General features: G+C 44.9%; 1 protein-coding gene across 1 annotated transcript; it reads left to right on the forward strand.

Annotated features, from left to right (window-relative positions):
- Nucleotides 1-21,297: 21,297 nt before the first annotated feature.
- On the forward strand, nt 21,298-21,894 carry LOC145982708 (uncharacterized; the record flags this gene model as incomplete). Its single annotated transcript, XM_083116075.1, has 1 exon — nt 21,298-21,894. A coding segment is annotated over exon 1 (597 nt), but the record flags the coding sequence as incomplete, so codon positions are not given.
- Between the last annotated feature and the right edge of the window lie 23 nt (nt 21,895-21,917).

Below are 21,917 nucleotides of genomic sequence, written 5' to 3' on the forward strand. Positions count from 1 at the left end.
GCTTTGCAAAATACACTCAACACCAGTCTGCAGTCGGAAATTGCCAGTCTTCAGTCACAATGTTTGGATCCCAATCTCAAAATGGATTCCGAACTGAAATCTCTGGGGAAAAATTACGTCTACGTACCTTCATTTGATAACTTTCAAATATACAGTTGAGTGTGGATTCGCTTCAGAACGATTTAACTAAATTGCAACAGTTTGAAACTAAAGATTTGGAAAAATTAAAACTTGAAATGGAAGAGCGAACTTCCAAAATAGAAAAACAAATTGTCCGAACTTCAAACCTCGATCGATGCAGAACAGTTACACGATGCCATCTCTAAATTAGGCGAGGCCGCGATCGAAGAGGAAGAATTTCACAAGACGCTCCAAGAAATTAGCAGTAAATTGCAGATTTTTGAAGACACCATCACGAATTTACCTTCCTCCGAAGAATTGCAAGTGATCAGCAAGAGCGTAGCGAACATCAAGATTCAATTGGAAGCGTACCAAGATTTCGAACACATTCAAACTACGATCGCTACGCTCCAGGCGTCTTTGGAATTGATCAACGAGGAGATTAAAAATATTCAAGCATTCGAAACACGTTAACTACCGTTCAGCGTATGATCGATTATTTAGAACATACAGCGTTATCTCGAAACTTTGCAGACGCGCCTGCCTTCGAATGAAAATTTGGAAAAAATTGAAAACGGCGGTGTCCAAGTTGTTCGAATCTAGAGACATAAAAGTTTCTTTGACAGCACTCGAAAACACGGTAGGCAATCTTCCCACATCGAAAGAACTTCACGCCGTTAAAAGAAGCATTTCGCGCATACTGAAACGATTAGAAAGCGAAGAAAAGAACACGGAACAGATTCGAGATGAAATTGCTTCGCTTCAAGACATGGTGTCCACGTTACCAACATCTCAGAATGTGAACGATCTCCAAGCTCAGTTCACCGACACGAGAAGCATCATAAACGATCTTAGCGTGAAAAGTTCCAAATTGCATCTACTGGAAAATCTTCAACAGATTGTCGTCGGCGTCAGAGAACAGGTTGGCGTTCTCGAAACCAATGCTGCCACTCAGGAATCGAGACTGGCCGCTTTCGTTGCCAAGTTGCAAGAACTGAACGAAAACTGCAAACAGTTGAATGTCGAAGTAAAAATTAAACCGTTGCTTTCTTCCGTAACGGATACCATCGTCGAACATTTGTTGTCCATACAAAATACACTGGGACAGCTTCACAGTAACCTCGTTAGCGTCGGTACTAAATTTGCTAAACTGCATTCTCAGGATGCTATTGAAATCAACAGCGTACCGAATCAGCAGAGAATTTCCACGTTCGTCGAAGGTAACAAACTGTATATGTTACATCATTATCATCCGTATTACAAGTTTCTCATCGAGGGCACTATTCAGATACACGAATTTTCGTATTGGTCTCACGGCAGAAAAGCTAGTGTTCCCACCATGACCTTAATATCGAATCGTGGTGTCCAGAAAGCAGGAAACATTCATTTGGCACATAGGAACGAAACACACAACATATATGAAATACACCAAAACGAAGATCTTACTTTGTTTGATGTGAGTGCAGGTGATAAACTTATCATTCAAAACACAAGTGAGGTACCACCCTCTTTGAAACCCATCACGTTAGTTATTCTCTTCAAGCGAAATCTGGCACTCAATGTCTAGGCAAGCAATCGTTGAAGAGTTGCACAAACCTGCACGTCGCAGCTACGAAATGTTTAGCTGTAGTAACAAAGGGTATCGATGACCTATGGCAGGCGGACCTCGTCGAAATTAGCAGCGGTAATTTGAAAAATGAACATAAATTGAACAAGGGTTGCAAGTACCTCCTCACCGTCATAGACACGTTTTCAAAATTCACATGGGCTCTGCCGTTGAAAGCCAAAACGGCAACATGCGTAGTGGAAGCATTCAAAACTATTTTGGATGACAAACGTCCTCGATTTCTTCAAACGGATCCACGTCAGTACATCCTGGACTTCAGACTAACGAGGCTCTGGCAACTGGCCCAATGGCCAGTATGCTTTTGTTTGTTTTTCCTGTTCTTTTGTCCTTATGTGTGCTGAGTGCCCGTTTACAGCCTCAGCTTTAATGAAAGTCAGAATATTTTATGATATTAGTTATACAACGTTAGAGTTGTTATGTGTAATACTAAGGGGCTGAACCCCGTATAATGTGACGGGTGCAAAATAGCCTTAGTGCTGAAGCACCCAAAATTTTAAATTTAAATTCAAATTCTTCAAACGGACAACGGAAAAGAATTCTACAATTCGACGTTCAGGCAGTTTATTCAAAAACATGACATTCGACATTATTCGACCTTCAGTCACATCAAAGCCAGCATCTTGGAAAGATTTCATCGAACCTTGAAAACGCACATGTGGAAAAGATTCAGGCTTCGGGGAAATGACAAGTGGGTCGACATCCTGCCGGAACACGTTGACGATTACAATCACACCGTTCACAGTACGATACACAAGAAACCAGCGGACGTTAAACAATCCGACGAACAGCGATTAATTTCTACGCTTTATTGTCCAAAATACAGTCCCACGACCAAGAAATCAAAATCCAAAGTTGGAGACCAGGTGAGGATCAGCAAATTCAAATGCATCTTCGAGAAAGGATTCACCAAAAATTGGAGCACGGAACTTTTTACCGTGGTTCGAGTTTTACCCGGAAACCATCACACATATATAATAAGGGATAGTAGCGGTGAAATTTTGAAAGGAAGGTTTTACCAAGAGGAACTCTCTAAAACAAACACGACGACACCTACCTCATCGAGGAAGTATTGCGTAGGAAAGATAACAAATGGCTGGGACTTCCGGAAAAGAGTTGGAACGACGCGAAGAAAGTGATCTTGTGAGTACGTGGAACGTGGTGAACCGTCTACCCGATTCGAGACATCAAACTAAAAAGAACGGCGAGTTGCTTCCCGGAACCATCCGTTGTCAAATTGTAGGTCCTTCCGATTGTGGAAAAACCACGTTGCTGGTGGAAAATTTTCTCCTCGCGCCGAATTGGTTAGATTGACAGAACAGGCACCTGTACGTGTTCTCAAAAAGTTTGGAACAACCGAAATACCAGAAACTGATGAAACTGTATGTTGGACTGGACATTGCAACGTTCGCTTCGGAAATAAAACCACTCGCCGATTGTCATAAAAATTCTGTCGTGGTGTTCGACGACTTCATTCTGGAAAACGTTTTCATTCAAGGTTAGTATAAAATAATCATCGTTGCAAGGATGAGGTGACTGAAGTCACAAAGGAATGGATTGATTTTACCTAGCTCAAACATTTTCCAAAATTCCAAAACAGTTGCTACGCGACAACGCTAATTTCATTTGTTTGTTTCGTCAACATCACACCAACCTCAATCACGCGTACAATGACTACGTAGGCGGAGACATGAACTACAATCAATTTTCGGAATGCTGCTCTTCTTGCTTGAACATTGAAGATTTGGGATTCGTGACGATCGACATGACGAGGAAACCCAACGACGGAAAATACAGAAACAAAATCAACAACTTTTTAAACGTTGCAACGTCACATGACGTATATAAAATAACGTGATTACGAAACGAAAAATCGAATACGACATTCTTAAGCTGCGCAATTACCTCGCTAAATGCTTCAAAAGTTGTAAATCCGAGAATCGAGGATTGTACGAAGAAACCAAGCGAACGGTCAACTGGTCATCGACGCCATCAGCGGTCTCGGCAAGGAAATTGAAAATGTCACGTAACAGAACAAGTATCTGATCACGGAACTCGTACCTCTTGCCGCTCGAAATTATGAAGATTTTCCTCCGACGCCTCTCTCCAGCATTCACACTCCTCTGGAACTTAGACAACAGCCAAGACGTCAAGCCATAGGCAGCACTTCTTCGGAGAAAATCGAGTTTGGTCCGTTGGCACAAAACTACCTGAGCACGGGGAAATTCGACAAGGACGAGGTGTTCGGATTGTACCCGAGCATAAAAACCAACGATGTGTCGTGTGGAAAATTGGAAAATCGAAAGTTACTTTCAAGGGCAACGACATTAAAGTTAATTTAGGTGAAAAATATAGTTGGTCCAGGTATCCAGGTACAGTGGAATTGTGGGAACTCGTTGCCAAAAAATATCCGAAAGATTACACCGACGGAGATTACCACAGTTACAGGGAAATTTTCATCATGACTTATGCCATGTACCAGAACAATGATGCCACACAGAGTAGAGTGAAATCCAGCAGCGGAGAGAAGTACAGAAATCTCATCTTACCCATTTGGAACAATATCAAAAGTGGAAGCGGTTTTCAAACGTCACAACGCGTTACCCAAAGAATTTGTTTGGGTGGACGACGTTAGGAAACTCGTGGATCACTTACTCGTCGTCGCAGGCGAAGAGAATGCAGGCAATCTTACTTTTACATCGAGAAAATAGTAATTGTCGACATGATCAGCACGAAACTCTCCAACTTCATCGTGAAGGAAAACAAAGGAATAGGTTACCTTATAAAAATCATCAACACGCTTCCGCCGAAATTTTGAAACGTGGCCGAGGGCAAGGGACTCGTAAACGACAACAGTAGTGGGAGAAAGAGAGTTCAGCAACCGAAAGTGGGGCTCGAAGTGGGGCTCGGTGGGGCTCGACTTAATGGTTTGCTCTTGTAAGGCATAAGCCCCATTTTCTCGCAGTGTTGCCAACACCTACCTACACCTCTTCTTCTTCTTCCTACTTGGCAAGGACTACTACCTTTTTTTAGGCTTAGCCAATGTATACACTGGCGTAACATACACACACTGGGAAAGGAGAGCCGGTAACAAACACACACTGCCGTAAAAGAGAGAGAGATGGATGGATGGCAACACAGTATATGTGTACGTGTGTGTGTATAATATGTAGCATTATTAACTAGAGAGTGTTGGCAAACCACCTACAACTAAAAAAAATGAGAGAGAGATGCCAACGTTGCTGTAAGATGAAGAGAGAGAGAGAGAGAGAGATTTAAAAGACCTATAGCTGGCAACAGTGGTGAGCGAATGCGCCTTATCGTAAGTTTTCAAGTCCGGGGGACCATGTTTATATATCGTGACCTTTGTAAACCTCTCGGGAACGATGTGCCACACATGCACACGCGCGCCTCTCATTATTTCTGTATTGTGACGCAAGCAAACAAACAAATAATAATTGTTTTCTTTAGGATTCCTGGCCCCTATAACCCCGCCAGGGTGCGTGGTGCCCAAATAAAAAAGGTTCTAACGGCTGCGGTTATAGATAACCACACCTCTGTAGAGTTTCACGTGTTTTTTTTCTCAAACTTCGAGACAGAAAAGTGACGATGGGGACGCGCAAGCGAGGTTCTTCGAAACGAACGAGCCCCCAACGTTTTCCCGTACTGCCTGCGAATGTAAGGTTGGTTCACGTGAGCGCGAATTTCTTCGGGAATGTCTTTCAGTTCGTACATCTGACCGTACATGCTGTTCATCATCAACTTTGCCGTATTCTGTTTCGCGTCCATTTCGAGCAATTTGCCCGGCCGCAGGGTCTTGTAGTTCTTGGCATCTTTTATTTTTTTTACGCAAGGTCATGATCTTGCGGATGCACAGGGCGTTGAGCGTATCGGGCGAAAAATACACGTGGAGATCCGCTTCCGTGCAGCCGGTTTGGGATTCGTGCTGCCGCGATAAACGTCCACTTCCGTGCCTGGTGGAACGGACGTTCCGGTGTGGAATTCACGCCACTCCCAAAGTTCACGTTGAATGGGGAGGGTCCCGCTGCGACCATGACGCTCGGGTAGAGTGACGTGAAGTCCAGCACCAAAATAATTTCGTTCTCGGTCCTGTTCTTGAGCGCCACGTTCATGTGGGGGTTACGGTGCACGTATCCCCCGACCAACTTGTGGTGGTATTCGAGATGCTGCCGTGGGAAACACAAACATCGCCTATTCTGCAACGCTTCGTTGAAATAATAATGCGATAGATGCAAGTTGAGTTGGTGCCCACGAACCTGGTCGGCACGCAACACGCTCTGGCAGCACGTGGAGACGATCGTTTGCACGAGTCCGTTTTTCAAAAACACGTCCCGCACCAGCATGGAATCTTGGATGTTGTATTGCAGCAGGTCGTCTATTTTGTTTTTCTCGTAGAGCGTCTGCACGGTTTCGCCCTCGGGCATCATTTCTCTCCCAGGTTGAAATTCAACGACACGTACTTCAGCGTGTACGAGGAGAGGTTCCCGAAAAGATAACGCACCACTTCGATGCCGTCCAGTTCGAGTTGATGGTGGGCAGCGACGGTGTTCGACTACACCCACCGCTCGCACAATTCGGGTTGCCCGAAACTCAGAGGCAACACTGATACGGCCTAGTGAGTTGGCAATACTGATACGACCTAGTTTGCTTATATTGTCATCGCAATCGGATGTGACGACTGGTGGGGGAGAGATGACTTACGTTCTGTGGTGTCGATGTAGGTCAGATCAAACACAGTAGTGTGAAAGCTTCTGCACAGAAGAGTAACGTTTTTGCAACTGTACGCGATTATACAACCGTTTGTGTGTGTTAAATAGCTAGCAGCTTTTGTAGGTAAGTTTTTTCTTGTTATTTCTCTTGCATGTGTGTGTGTGTTAATAATAATAATTGCGAGTTGCGTTAGTGAACACGAAGTGTTTTGATTAAACAACGAAATTACGCTAAACAAAATTATGAGCATACATAACGTGCGCTTGAAAAAAACTATTCTTCATCGCGAATAACATAAAAGCGAGGTAACAATCGGAGGGAGGGGAGGGACGATGATTATGATCATGTTAGTTTACTCATGGTGGATGGTATTGACGCGTGTATTTTTTGATACTCTGGGTTGGATTTGTTGTTTAAGTCTATTTTATGCACAGTAATGTTAATCGGGACTGGACCTACAGTGGGATCCGAACCACCTCCGCCCGGTATCGAACTTGGAGTTTAAAATTATACAAGTGTACAGGGGGAAACTTTATCTTTTTGAATTTGTTGATACTCTGGGTTGGATTTGTTATTTTAAGTCTACTTTATGCACAGTAATGTTAATCGGGACTGGACCTACATTGGGATCCGAATTATACATGTCCACATGGGGAAACTTTATCTTTTTGTCTGTGAAGGTTTTAAGGTTTTGTGAACATGTTGGAAAAGCACTAGTATATACATGGAGCAAAGTTACAAGGTTCTAGGTCCCATAGGAGTCCTATTGGAAACATAATGATTAGTGCTTACTGTTTTCGAGTTATTTTAAATTAAAATTTCAAGATGTAATTTCTAAGTTGTTTTGTAACTCGTAAACTATGGGTCGTAGAAAACCTATTCTTGTTTTATCTGCTATTGCCCGACAAATACTATAAACACAAATAAATTTTTTAAAAAAATGGATAGAAAATAATTTTGTTTTCTGAAAATAAAAAAAATGTGTGTATGAAAAAAAATATGATTGTGTAATTTTTTATGATGCATGTAAAAAATAAGTATACCTGAAAGTTTTAGAATTTCAAAATAGCTATATATATATATATATATATATAACTATTATATCAGGCAAAACAATAGAATATATATAAACAAGAACATTTTCATAGTTTCACACCTCTACTAGATTGGTAGAAAAATATCCTAGTAGGCAATAAAATCTGAAGAAGATTCGTGTCTAGCAAAAAAAAGGTAAATAGAATTACACATTCATACAATATTTATTGTGCTTTTTTTCTATCTACAATCATATTTTTCTTATATATTTTTTTAAATTTTTTTTACAGGGTTGACTAAAGCACATATTTGAGGAAGGCAACACCACCCATATATAAATAAACCCCTCAAACTAACACTAAATAGAATTAGCTTACAAAATTTTTCTCATAAGGCATTTTTTTTTGTAAACACTCTACCACGAACAGATCACATATAAATAAACATACCCCGAAAAAAATGCGCTCCATGAAAAGTTACCCTGTGTGCAAAAGAACCATATCAAGCAAACATTTTGCAAGACATTGTCGCACCTGCGTGCCAGGCAAGCATTTGGCTGCCACCGAACTGTGTCCCAGATGCAATAAACACATTACAATTGCGTATGCCAAGAAGCATAGGCTTACTTATCTAAGCGAAAGTACATCTGGGGCTCAGCCTTCGACCTCCAGCAAGAGGAAGGCACAAGCAGCCCCCATCAATGCACCACCCACCAAACGCGTCAAGCCTGCGATGAAAGCAGACCGGTCTGCTTTCGGAGGAATATTAGAAGATTATGTCCGATTGTCAGACGGTTCTTGCGATGTTCGTAGCTTTTTAGAGGAGAATCGAGCAGAGATAGTTTCTATTCTTAGTAATGCACTGGCTACGCACTCCTCCGCTAAATTCTACGGTACGCTATGTTGCACATACAAGAAGCCGACCGATGAAAGATACACTTTCTTTCATGCAACAAAAGCAGAAACGCTGCATCTGGCGGATGGTGACAGCATTGGGGAAATTTACGACAAGTTTGCCGAGGAGCTACTGGGTAAACAGGAAGAGCACGAGGCCACAGGCTCGGGCGGTTCGCTGTGCGGTGAACCCCATAAATTGTGTGTTACTTTTAGTCAGTTTGCACCAATGTCCGGGTCTAGTTACGTCCCTCTACCACCAGATGTTGCAGCAAATAAGGCTGTTCTGAATATTCAGAACAGGGATAACAAGTGCTTCGTCTAGTCGGTACTGGCAGCGTTGCACCCTGTCGACAAAAAATCAACCGCATCGTGTTGGCCACTACGAGCAGTACGAGTCAGAGTTGGAGGATGCAATGGTGGGACTCGACTACCCGGTGGCGTTTTCGGATGTTGGCAAGTTTGAGGCACGTGCTCGCAACTCACCGAGAACAAAAATGTGGTCCAACCCATCCGGGTGAGCAACGTGAACAACGACGATGGTGCGCAGGAAATTCACCTCCTGCTCATGAAGAATGAGACACAACACCACTACACCCTCATTCGTTCGCTCTCCCGGTTGGTGTCGAGTCAAAAAAGCAAGCATAATGGTAGCATAGAAGTTTGTCGAAGGTGTCTGATCACTTTTGACAACCAACAACAAAAACACCAAAGCTTACAAGGAGAAAATATCGCTGCCGAAAAGCTCGCTCGCCACAAGCTCTACTGCAGTAACAACGAGCCAGGGGTGGCAGTCTTGCCCAAACCTGGCACTGTGGAGCGTTTCCACATGCACGGTGCCATGGAAGAACACCCTACAATCATCATCGCAGATTTCGAGGCTTTCCTCAAGCCCCTGTCCACTTGCTATCCCGATCCCGAAGTTTCTTCCACCAACCCTTACCAACTCCACGAGGCATCCAGTTTCGCATATGTTTTGGTGCGACGAGACCAACACATCGCCCCCGAGCCCTACGTGTACCGTGGTCCCAACGCAGCCAAACACTTCCTCGAGAGGATGGTTGTCGAGGCCATCGAGATAGAGAAGGTACTGTTGGTCCCCAAGTCTATGCTCCCACTGTCCCCCGACGATCAACGTAGACACGACGACGCCATTGCTTGCCCTGTCTGCGTCAAGGAGTACACCGCCAACAACGGTAAAGTTCGCCATCATGACCACTTCTCTGGAGATTACGTAGGCCCTGGTGCAACGGTTGCAACCTCATGGCCCGGGACCCGCGATTTATTTCGATCTTCTTCCACAACGGCTCGGGGTACGACTTTCACCACCTGATCAAGCATCGTGGGTACGACAACGAGGGAATCAACGTTCTCGCCCAGAACGAGGAGCGTTATATCAGTGTGAGCAAACGACTGTCAATCCCGGGATCACGCTCTACCGTCGAGTTTCGCTTCCTCGACTCCCTGAGGTTCCTCCCAGCAAGCCTCGATGCTCTCGCGGGGAAGCTTAGCGACGAGCAAATAATCATCACCTCTGCAAACTTTCCGAACTTGGACGCCGGTCTCTTCATGCGTAAGGGGGTCTACCCCTACGAATACATCACCGACTCTACCAAGTTTGCTGAGAAGTCGCTACCTCCCCAGGCGAAGTTCCACAGTCAGCTACGAGGCTCCAACATCACCGACGAAGAATATCACCATGCCCAGTTCATGTGGCGCGAGCTGGGTTGTCGAACTCTCGGGGACTACCACGACGCCTACCTCAAACTTGATGTGACGCTCCTCGCCGACGTGTTCCAGACGTTCCGTGCGACCGCAATGAAGATCTACCAGCTGGACCCCGCATACTTCTATAGTCTCCCCGGACTGGCGTGGTCAGCCATGCTTCTGGTGACGAAAATCGAGCTGGAGCTTCTTTCTAATTATGACATGGTGCTGTTTGTGGAACGCGCTATCCGGGGTGGCATGGTCCAGGTGTCGCAACGGCACGCGCGCGCCAACTACCATCACATGGCTACTGGCTACGACTCCTCCCAACCGTCGAGCTACATCATGCACACGGATGTGAATAACTTGAACGGGCACTCCATGATGCAGCGACTTCCCTACGGAAGCTTTGAGTTTACTGATCCTTCCAACTTCGACATCGAAAGCTTCGACGATTCGGAACATGGGTTCTTCGCCGAGGTTGATCTGCAATTCTCCGAGAAGCTACATCATGTATTTTGCGATCTTCCCCCTGCACCTGAGTTCAAGTGTCCACCCGATTCGAACCAGACGAAGCTCGTCATGGATTTCGAACCCTAGAAGAATTACGTCCTGCAGTACCAGAATCTCCGGTGGTTGATGCAGCGAGGGGTCACGGTCCACAGAGTTCACCGCATCCTCAAGTTCAACCATTCTCCATGGTTGCGTCCATATATTGAAGTCAACACTAAACACAGAACCGCAGCCACGTCCGAGCTTGATAAGGATTTCTTCAAGCTCATGAATAATGTGGTGTTTGGCAAGACCATGGAGAATGTGCGGAATCGTGTGGACATAAAATTGGTGACGAGGAAAGAGCGATGTCGTCAGCTTGTCGCGAGTCCATTGTTCAAGTCTCGAACAATCTACAACGAGCAGCTGGCTCTGATTCACATGAAGCAAGGTGAGGTGAGGCTCACCAAGCCCATCTACGTTGGAGCCACGGTTCTGGATCTGAGCAAGCTACACATGTTCGAGACGTACTACGACATATTACGTCCACACTACGGTCACAACATCTCGCTTCTCTACACAGACACGGACAGCTTGGTGTACCACGTCCGCTCAGCCGATACATACAGGGATATAGCCACAGTTCCATCTTTGGTTAACCTCTTCGACACCTCGGGCTATCCCCAGCAAAACAAGTACGGAATCCTGGCCCGCAACAAGAAGGTGCCTGGCAAACTCAAAGATGAGAAGGACGGAGACGTGATTCTTGAGTTTGCAGGTCTTCGCGCCAAGGCCTATGCCATCAAAGTCTAGGGCAGCGTTACCAAGAAGGCCAAGGGTGTCGGCAGACAGGTGGTTTGGGAGCATCTCACATTCGAGGACTTCGTCGATTGCCTCAAGACCAGTTCGTCGGTTCTAAGAGCAGAACAGCGCATCCAGAGCGTCGACCATGTGTTGACCACCAACGAGGTGAGGAAGATTGCCCTGGATCCCAACGACGACAAGAGGTGCGTTCTCCAATGTGGAATCCACACACTCCCATGGGGACACAACCGTTTGAGAGATGGAAAAAAATGTAACAAATGTCCATAAAAAAAGTGAACCTAACATCAAACCAAAAAAAATAATTGAAAATGAAAAAAAAATAAACCTAACATTAAACCAAAAATTTGAAAAAAAGTATACCTAACATCAAACCAAAAATTTGAAAATGACAAAAAATCTTGCACGTACAAAAAAATAAATAACCATGCCTATGAACTTGTTCGGATACAGAAAGCAGACCATCATGGAAACTGCACCACCAAATTCCAATAACCTCTTACCTTCCGTGTTATCTAAACTCAACGGTCTGTTGATCGTTCATCTCAACAGCATTTGAACAAAATTGGACGAGGACGTTGGCAAAAACTTTTACGTCTTTAACAACAATTTAAATTTCTACGAAATTCCGATCGACGGGAAACATCGCATCACCGTGAATCCGGAGAACGAAGGGCGAAAAATCAAAATGTCTACCGGCAAGAACATTTTTCGAATGAAGCACGACAAGATGCTTTCTAACATGGCGTATGATGTTTCAGCAGGCGATTGTTTATACGTGGAACTCCTCGGAGATTACGACAAACTCATTCCTCTCTTCGTAGAATTACGAATCGTCTATTCTATTATAAATAACCGTTAACAAAATGCCTAACGACATTTTCGGCCACACCAAGCGTGTAGACCACGCAGAAGAGATTCTCATGCTGGATGTCCGAGTTAAAAACTTGAGGAGCGATTTGATCGCTTTGCAGGAGACCTTAAACAAAAGTTTAGAGTCGGAAATCGCTACGCTCCAAACGCAAAGTCTCGATCCTATTCTGAAAATCGATTCCGAACTGAAAACACTCATAAAAAATTATGTTGATGTACTTTCTTACGACAACGTTCAAAATATACAGTTGAGTGTGGATTCGCTTCAAAATGATTTGACCAAATTACAGCAATTTCAATCGAAAGATTTGGAAAAATTGAAACTCGAAATCGAAGAACGAACTTCCGCAATTGAAAAGAATTTCTCTGAACTTAAAACCGTCGTGAACGATATCGATGTAGAACGCTTGCATGTCGTCGTTTCCAAATTACAAGAAGAATTCACCAGCACGTTGGAAGAAATTAAATCCAAGTTACAGACTTTGAAAGATACCATGACAAACCTACCATCGTCAGACGAACTGCAGGACATCGGTAAAAGCGTTCAATTCAAATTCAATTGGAGGCTTATCAAGATTTCGAACATATTCAAACTACCATCGCTACGCTTCAGGCGTCTTTGGAGTTGATCAACGAAGAAATTAAAAATATTCACGTTCAAGCAAGCGCGCTGACGAATATTCAAGACACGTTAAGCAAGGTTCAGCAGAAGATCGAATATTTAGAAAATTTGAACGTGGAATCGAACCTTGCTCATTTTCATCACGTACTCGACAACATACAGGGTGACTTGGAATCGTTACAGACGAGCGTGCCTTCGAAGGAAGATTTGGAAAAATTGAAAACGGCGGTGACGGCATTTTCCGATTCGAGTAACATCAAAAGTTCATTGAGCGATCTCGAAAGTACAGTGGCCAATCTCTCCACCTCCAAAGAATTACACGCTTTGAAAAGGAACATATCTCGAATGCTGAAACGACTAGAAACGGAAACGGCAAACGTGGAACAGATTCGAGATGAAATTACTTCGATGGTGTCGACGCTGCCCAATTCGCAGAGCGTCACGGATCTTCACACGCAGTTTACCGAGATGTGAAGCATCGTGAACGATCTTACGGAGAAAAGTTTGAAATTGAATCAAGTTGAGAACCTTCAGAACATTGTCGTCAACATCATAGATCAAGTTGGAGTGCTGGAATCCACGCAGGAATCGACGCTGGCCTCTTTCGGTGCCAAGTTGCAAGAACTCAACGAAAACTACAAGCAGTTGAACGTGGAAGTGAAAATCAAAAAGTCATTTTCTGCCGTAACGGATACCATAGTCGAGCATTTGTTGCCCATTGAAAATAAACTTGGACACGTTAACAGTAATTTGCTCAGCGTCGACACTAAAATCGCCAAATTGTTCACCTTGCAAGCCATCGAAATCAACAGCGTACCCAATCAACAGAGAATTTCCACGTTCGTCGAAGGTAACAAGCTGTACATGTTACATCCTTATCATCCGTATTACAAGTTTCTCCTCGATGGCACGATTCAGATAAACAAATTTTCGTACTGGTCTCACGGCAGAAAAGCTAGCGTCCCCACCATGACGTTGATATCGAATCGTGGTGTTCAGAAAGCAGGAAACATTCCTCTGGCAAGTTGGAACGAAACACGCAACATATATGAAATACACGAAGACGAAGATCTTACCGTTTTCGACGTGAGTGCCGGCGATAAGCTGATCATTCAAAACACAAGTGAGGTGCCACCCGCTTTGAATCCCATCACGCTCGTGCTTCTCTTCAAACGTAATCTCTAAAAAAAATGTCTAGGCAAGCCATCGTCGAAGAATTGCATAAACCTGCACGCCGCAACTACGAACGTTTAGCGGTGGTAACCATTGGCATCGATGACCTCTGGGAAAGTGACCTCGTGGAGATGAGTAGCGGCAAGTTAAAAAAATGTACATAAATTAAACAAGGGCAACAAGTACCTCCTCACCGTCATAGACACATTTTCGAAATTCGCATGGGCAGTACCTTTGAAAGCCAAAACGGGAACATGCGTCACGGAAGCACTCAAATTAATTTTTCGCGAAAGCGACAGACGACCTTGGTTTCTGCACACGGACAAGGGGAAGGAATTCTACAATGCCAAGTTCAGGCAGTTTATTCGGAAACACGACGTTCAACATTACTCGACCTTCAGTGACGTCAAAGCCAGCATCGTGGAAAGATTCAATCGGACTCTGAAATCGCGCATGTAGTCACGCTTTACGCTTCAGGGAAGCTACAAGTGGGTCACGATTCTTCCGGAACTCGTTAACGACTATAATCAAACGGTGCACAGAACGATAGGCGGCATGAAGCCAGCTGACGTTCACACGATACTGGAGCACGGAACTTTTTACCGTAGTTCGAGTTTTACCCGGGAACCGTCACATGTATATAATAAAGGACAGTGGCGGTGAAAATTTATTGGGGCGCTTCTACGAGGAGGAACTCTCTAAAATTAATACCCCGACACGTACCTTATCGAAAAAGTTTTGCGTAAGAGAGGTGACAAACTTTTGGTGAAATGGCTGGGACTTCCGGAAACAAGTTGGATCGATTCGAACGAGGTGATTCTATGAGTACGTGGAATGTTGTGAAACGTTTACCTGATTCGGAAAGTCAAACGAAAAAAAGGAACGGCGAATTGCTCCCCGATAGCATACGATGTCTGAACGTAGGACCTTCAGGGTGCGGAAAGACGACATGCTCATTGATAATTTTATCCTTGCACCCAATTGGTTAGACTGGGAAAACAGACACCTCTACGTATTTTTGAAAAGTCTCGAACAACCGAAATACCAGCAACTTATGAAACTGTACGAGGGACTGGGCATTGCAACTTTCGCATCTGAAATCATTCCACTGGACGATTGTCTCGAGAATTCCGTTGTGGTGTTCGACGACATGATCCTGGAAAATGAAAACGAGATTCGTAATTTTTTCACTCGAGGTCGTCACAAAGGATTAGATTGTTTCTACCTGGCACAAACTTTTTCCAAGGTTCCGAAACAACTTCTACGCGATAATGCTAATTTTATTTGCTTGTTTCGACAAGACCACACCAATTTAAAACACGCACATGATGATTACGTAGGGGCTGAAATGAATTACAATCTATTTTCTAAATTCTGTTCCCACTGTTGGAACAGTGATGATTTCGGATTCGTGACCATTGACATGACTCGAAAAGCAAACCATGGAAAGTATAGGAATAAAATAAACGTTTATCTAGACGTCTCAGAGGCTAACGAGAGGAAAATTTCAGATTTGCAACGAGAAGAAAAAAAAGAAAAAAATCAAAGGTCGAGAATCTAAAAAATAAAATTTGATTTTTTTTCAAACGTCTGACAAGCATATATAAAATAACCATTACAACAAAAAAGTGAGTGTTAGAAAAGTGGATAGTCTCAAGGGGGTGACGGCAAGAAAACTACGAGAACCGAACGTATAGGCTGAGAATTCAACGTTTCAGAAACGTTCCAACGTATATAGAAAAATGTCAAAACGTCAATTTCAAGAAGACGAAAATCTCAAGTTGCGGGAATACCTCGCGAAACGCTTCAAAGGTTGGAAATCCGAGAATCGCGGATTCTACGAAGAGAAGAAGCGTCAGGATCAACCTGTGATCGATGCCATCAGCGGTCTAGGTAAAGAAATTAAAAGTGTCACGGAACAAAACAAAAATTTGATCAACGAACTCGTACCACTTGCAGCTAAATGTTACACTGTACCCACGCCCATTTCGAGCATTCCTTCGACGCCGTTCGAACTGAAGGAAGTACCGGCACGACGTCAAGCCATAGGTAGCACGTCGTCTTCGGATAAGATCGAGTTGGGACCTTTGGCACGAGACTACCTGAGTACGGGGAGGTTCGACAAGGATGAAGTGTTCGGATTGTATCCGAGCATGGAAACCAACGAGGGCGTCCTGTGGAGGATTGGGAAATCGAAAGTCACCTTCGAAGGCAATGACGTTAAAGTTAATTTAGGCGATAAGAATAGTTGGACCAGGTATCCGGGTACGGTGGGACTGTGGGAACTCGTTGCAAAAAGCAGCCGAAAGATTACACCGACGAAGATTACCAGAGTTACAGGGAAATTCTAATAATGACGGATGCCATGTACCAGAACAACGATGCCTCGCTGAATAGGGTGAAATCAAGCATCGGTGAGAAGTACAGGAATCTCATCAAACCGATTTGGAACGAGGTGAAGAGTGGAAGCGGCGTCAAACGCTACAACACGTTACCCAAAGAATTTGTTTGGGTGGACGATGTGAGGAAATTCATCGACCGATTGTTAGTGATAGCCGGTGAACAGAATGCAGGCAATCGTAATTTCTACAACGAGAAGGTTGGCATCGTGGACATGATCAGCACGAAACTTTCCAACTTCATCGTGAACGACGACAAGGGCATAGGTTACCTGATCAAAATTATCAGCACGCTGCCTCCGAGATTCTGGAACGTGGCCGAAGGAAAGGGACTCGTGAACGACATCATCAACAAGTTACTTTTCGACATGAATTTACCTGGCTGCCAGTACTGCGGACCGGGTACCAAACTCGAGAAAAGATTGGAGAGAGGAGACAAGGGTGTGAATCCGTTGGACGCTGCATGCAAAGATCACGACATCGCTTACAACACTCGCACCGATCTGGATGCACGTCACGAAGCAGACAAGAAATTGGAGCATGCCGCTTTCGAAAGATTCGTCAGCAGAGACGCTTCTTTGGGTGAACGGGTCCCCGCATTGGGCACCACCATCGCCATGAGCACGAAACAAAAATTTGGATGGGGTATATAAATAAATAACATACAGTAAAAAAAATAACATCATGACTTGTATAACCGACTTAGCGCCCGAAATACTATGTAAAATATTCAAACACGCAGTAAACGGAGATGTTGGGAAACTTTTAATTATAGCAAGAACAACGCCGGAATTTCGTATCCCTTGTGAAATGGTTGTCAAGGATTATCTTCGGGAGATCAGTGGCATGAGGTGCGGTGATCTCGACACTCTTCTTTCGGCTGCAGGGAAAAAATACAACGATAGGATGGACGAGCTTCACGAGGCGAGGCACGGAAGAAGACGATACACGGATGATTGGCGCAAGTCTTAACAAGAGACCGAAGAAATCATAGCGCACATCATCGCGTTTTCCGAAGCACGAACTTTCTTCCTCTGTGAAAAAAATAATAATATATACGTGTCAAAACTTGATATATAAATAACACACATCGTGAAAAAAAATAATCTTCAAAAGTGTTCCCCTGTGCATAGCACCACGCCATGAAGGCGTATAGGGGGTGTGGGGGTAACGCCCCACACTTTCTTGATCCGGTCGTGAGTGGGGGTGATGTGATCAGCATCACGCCCCTCACCGCCTTTACCCCCCAAGGGTTTCCCCCAGGTACCCATGTTATTCGACGCTGGGTGTGCGCCGGGGCCGCTTCCACCGTTAGAAAAGTTCCCGGATTTGAACCGGCCGGGGATCGAACCCGTGACCTTTAGCATGGTAGTCAGACGCGTTACCGACTGAACCACCGCGGCCACATTAAAAATAATCTTCGGTGTATATATAAATAACACACATTGTGAAAAAAAAATCTATAACACACTGAAATTTCTCTTCGATATGACTGACCTCCAAGCATTAAAACAAATGCTAAATTCATCAGTCGAATATGTAAAAATTCAGGAATTGGAAGTCGACAAACCTTACACGATAACTTCCGGTTCAATTGTTTCTACCCACTATGGTCCAAAGGTTCGTCTGTTGCTCAACGGACAATACAGTCTATTTTTACCAGGTCGATACGCTAAAATGTTATCCGACGAGAAGATATCTATTTTAATCGAGAACAAAAACTCGAATCGAAGGGGACAAAGGAACTTCTTGGTAAGAAAACGAAGCACGTAATATAATTTGTGTAACGGCTGCGCGGAGTATATCCTTGAAAAAAAAATATTACACGAAACAAAAAAATCTAAGAACATTTATATATATAAATAACATACCGTGAAAAAAAAACATGAAGCCCAAAAGTGTCGTGTACCAAATACCATACTCCAATCTAAAAAATCTAGTGCCCTGGATGGGTTACTCACCAAGAAACAACGCGAGAAGAAACGTTCTTACTTCTCAGCACACCTCAATTGAAAAGGTTGCAGCGTTCGCGGAAAGAGCAAAAAATCGGAGGTTTCATATTCAGCATCCTGGTTATCCTGGCAGCATTGGGGGCCGTTGGAAGTTTGGCTGGGGGTAGTGCCGCCATCGCGAAAACCGTCATCGACTCGAAGAAGAACAAGGCGGAATTGGAAGAACAGAAACGTCACAACCTCGCCATGGAGAAGAAAGGGAAGGGGGTCATGAGGAAGTTTAAAAAAAGAAACAGCACTCACCAACCGAGACATTGAATCTCTGATCAAACCATTACAAATCAAACACTTCAGAGGCGTTTTCATGTCCGACTCGTTACCTTCAACCTTTAAAAGAAGAGAATGTGGAGTAGTCAACTTGGACAGTCAAGAAAATCCAGGCACGCATTGGATATGTTACCACAAAAATTATAAAGCATTCGTTTTTGATTCTTTCGGAGGTGTACCACCTACAAATTTAGTCAATTATCTGAAAACGAACAATCCTATACAGGGTGATTTCGAACTCCCATTACAAACTTAGGGGGGTGAATCTAGAAGGAAAAACAAGCCGAAAGTGCCATGTGGCAAAATTACGAAAACGGCACCGTGTGGCTGCCAGAGCCGTGAGAAAATCGGTTCACACCTCTTTCAAAGAGCAATAACGTCTGAACCACGAAAGATACGAAGATCGGCTCTGGCGGAAGTGGAGGAAGTCGTATCCAAACAATATCAGGGCGTTGAAATTGCGGCGCTTTTCGTAATGCGCAAGGGGAATCCCCAAAGGAAATGGGGAATCCCCACTGCATGTGAGCGGAAACTCGCGCAAAATGGAGAAAGACGACGAGGGAACATGCTGTCACAGGACGGTCGAAAAGTGACACATGGAGGGAGTCCCCAGGGGAAGGCATGAAGTGCGACAAATGGAACATGCTTGGACAGTGACTGTCGCGCATCCCAGATGGTACGCAAAACGGAGTGATGGATGTACACGTGCATGCTACGTGGAACGCAACGTGCAATTACAATTGCGATATGAACCACTACGTGCCCCCTCCCACCGGGAATTCGTTGAACCCGGGACCTCGGTAGTACAAGGTCAGCCGGAAGTCGGCTCTCTGAGGAGCAGCACCAAATATCCACGTGCCCCACGAATGCAGGGACACCTCCCTAAAAGGCACAGCCACAAAAAAAAAGGAAAGAAATTGGCACGTACGTATGAAGGGTTTCACATTGGAATGTACAGTATCACTTTGGCGGAAGGAAAACAGAGAGTAGCACAAACAGATAAAAATCAGTAACACAGATATTGACCCTTTGTCCTGAAAATAGGCAACTTGTGCTAAATCTTGAATCATTGCTGCTTGATGTTTCTGTTCATTACCGATGGTATGAAGGAACGACGATGAACTCGGAATGCAGCACGTAAGCACTGCGAAGGACAGTATGAAAACATCCTTTGGCGTGTGCAGAACGAAAACTCACAACAGGGGCTCAATATGACGACCACCAACATCGATGCACACATTGTACCTTCGAAGAATGTTCTCATACAGACGATTGAAGACCAGTGGATTCTCTCGAATGAAGTCCGCTGCTGCCACAATCCTAGCAACCAGGTCATGCTCAGACTCGATGGGGGTTTCATAAATGAGACTCTTCATGCGCCCCCATAGAAAAAAGTCCAGGGGCGTTAAGTCGGGAGATCGTGGGGGCCACGGCACGGGCCCGGCACGCCCTATCCATTGCCTGTCATATCTGTGGGTCAGATGGTCCCGTACGTCCCGTGCAAAGTGGGGTGGCGCCCCATCATGCTGGAACCACATGTTTTGCCTAATGGAGGAGCAGCACCAAATACGTATCCACGTGCCCCACGAATGCTGGGACACGTCAGTGGCGGCTGGCCAAGTGCAACAAGTGCAGATGTTTTCAGCTAATTTTCAAATTAATTTTGACATTTTTCATTTGCTTGTTAAATTAAACTATTTCCCAGCAGAACGCACACGATAATACTCAAATAATACGCCGCTCGGCGCTACGCACGTGAAGAGTTCGTCGTAGCATAAACAAACCAAGAGCAGACGCCGCCAGGTTGCGGAAGACGTTAGCCGGTTGGTTGTCATGGCAACGATGACGTCACCTAGCGTTGGAATTGAACGGGTGTCGCCATCTAGGTGCAGCAGTTCTCTCGTTGCATCCAGTGGTTGTGGCAAAATCGTTGCGTTCTCGCGAGATCTTGTTCCGCGTGTGTGTTTCGCGTTTCCTATCGTGTGTTGTGTTCATGTGTTGAGCTGTGGTTTGTACAATGAACCCAGTAAATGACTTAGTGTGTAATTTGTTGCAGACAACATTTTCCAGATGGACGGATGAAGACAAAAAAGACGTTTTAAATTGTGGGGGCCCCACTGACACTTACCATTTGTTTTTCACCTGTTATTTTAGGCACGAGCCGCTACTGGGACACGTTCGTATTGTTCTGTACTACATTACTGCAGAGCGTGTAGAGGCATCCCATGCGAGTCCGACGTTAGTCATTAACGTTCTCACGTGAAGGACATGGAACGGGAGCGACCAACCCGTACTTACTGACGTTCCTTCCCTTTCGTAGCCTCTGTGATGCATGAAGGTGTGCGCTGACGTCATACTAGGAGTCACTCGCTATCCCTGGTCGAAGTTGACCCTTGCGCCCTCTGGGTATTGCAAGACTGTATGGAGAGAGCGCTGGACGTGACACATTGGTTGAGTACGTACACACGACGTATCTTCTGGGAACATTACGACGTTGTGGGTGTGTGTGGACGTGAAAACTCCCACGATGGTGCAATACAGTTTCGAGGAGTATGCAGACATGATGCTCATTTACGGGGAAGCGAGATGCAATGGAAGGGCTGCCCGTGCGATGTACCAGGAACGTTTCCCGGAACGTGTGACGCCATCACACACCATATTCGAAAAAGTGAACCGTCGTCTTCGTGAATCTGGAACATTTGTTGTGAGTAGAGTGGACACAGGTGCCCCAAGGACGAGGCGCACGCCTGCGGTGGAGGAGGCAATTCTTCATGCTGTGCACGAAGACCCTGGTACGAGTACCCGAATCGTAGCGCGGGATGTTGGTGTATCTCAGTCTGTAGTGTGGAATGTCCTTCATGATCAACAACTGCACCCATATCACCCCCAGAAGGTGCACGCCATGTGTCCCACAGATTTTGAACCACGTGTTCGCTTCTGCACATGGTTTGTGCGTCGTTGCGTGAATACGCCTCAGTTTCCACAGTTGGTGCTCTTCACGGATGAGGCGAAATTCACCAGAGAGGGTGTTTTTAATTCCCGGAACAGCCATGTGTGGGATGAAGAGAACCCATTCGCAACGAAAGCTCATGGGTTCCAGCAGCGAATGGGCATCAACGTCTGGGCAGGAATACTGGCCGGTTGTTT

Source organism: Lepisma saccharinum, unplaced genomic scaffold (assembly GCF_977018435.1).
Source record: "Lepisma saccharinum unplaced genomic scaffold, izLepSacc3.1 HAP1_SCAFFOLD_348, whole genome shotgun sequence".
In the NCBI taxonomy this organism is placed as follows: Eukaryota; Metazoa; Arthropoda; class Insecta; order Zygentoma; family Lepismatidae; genus Lepisma; species Lepisma saccharinum.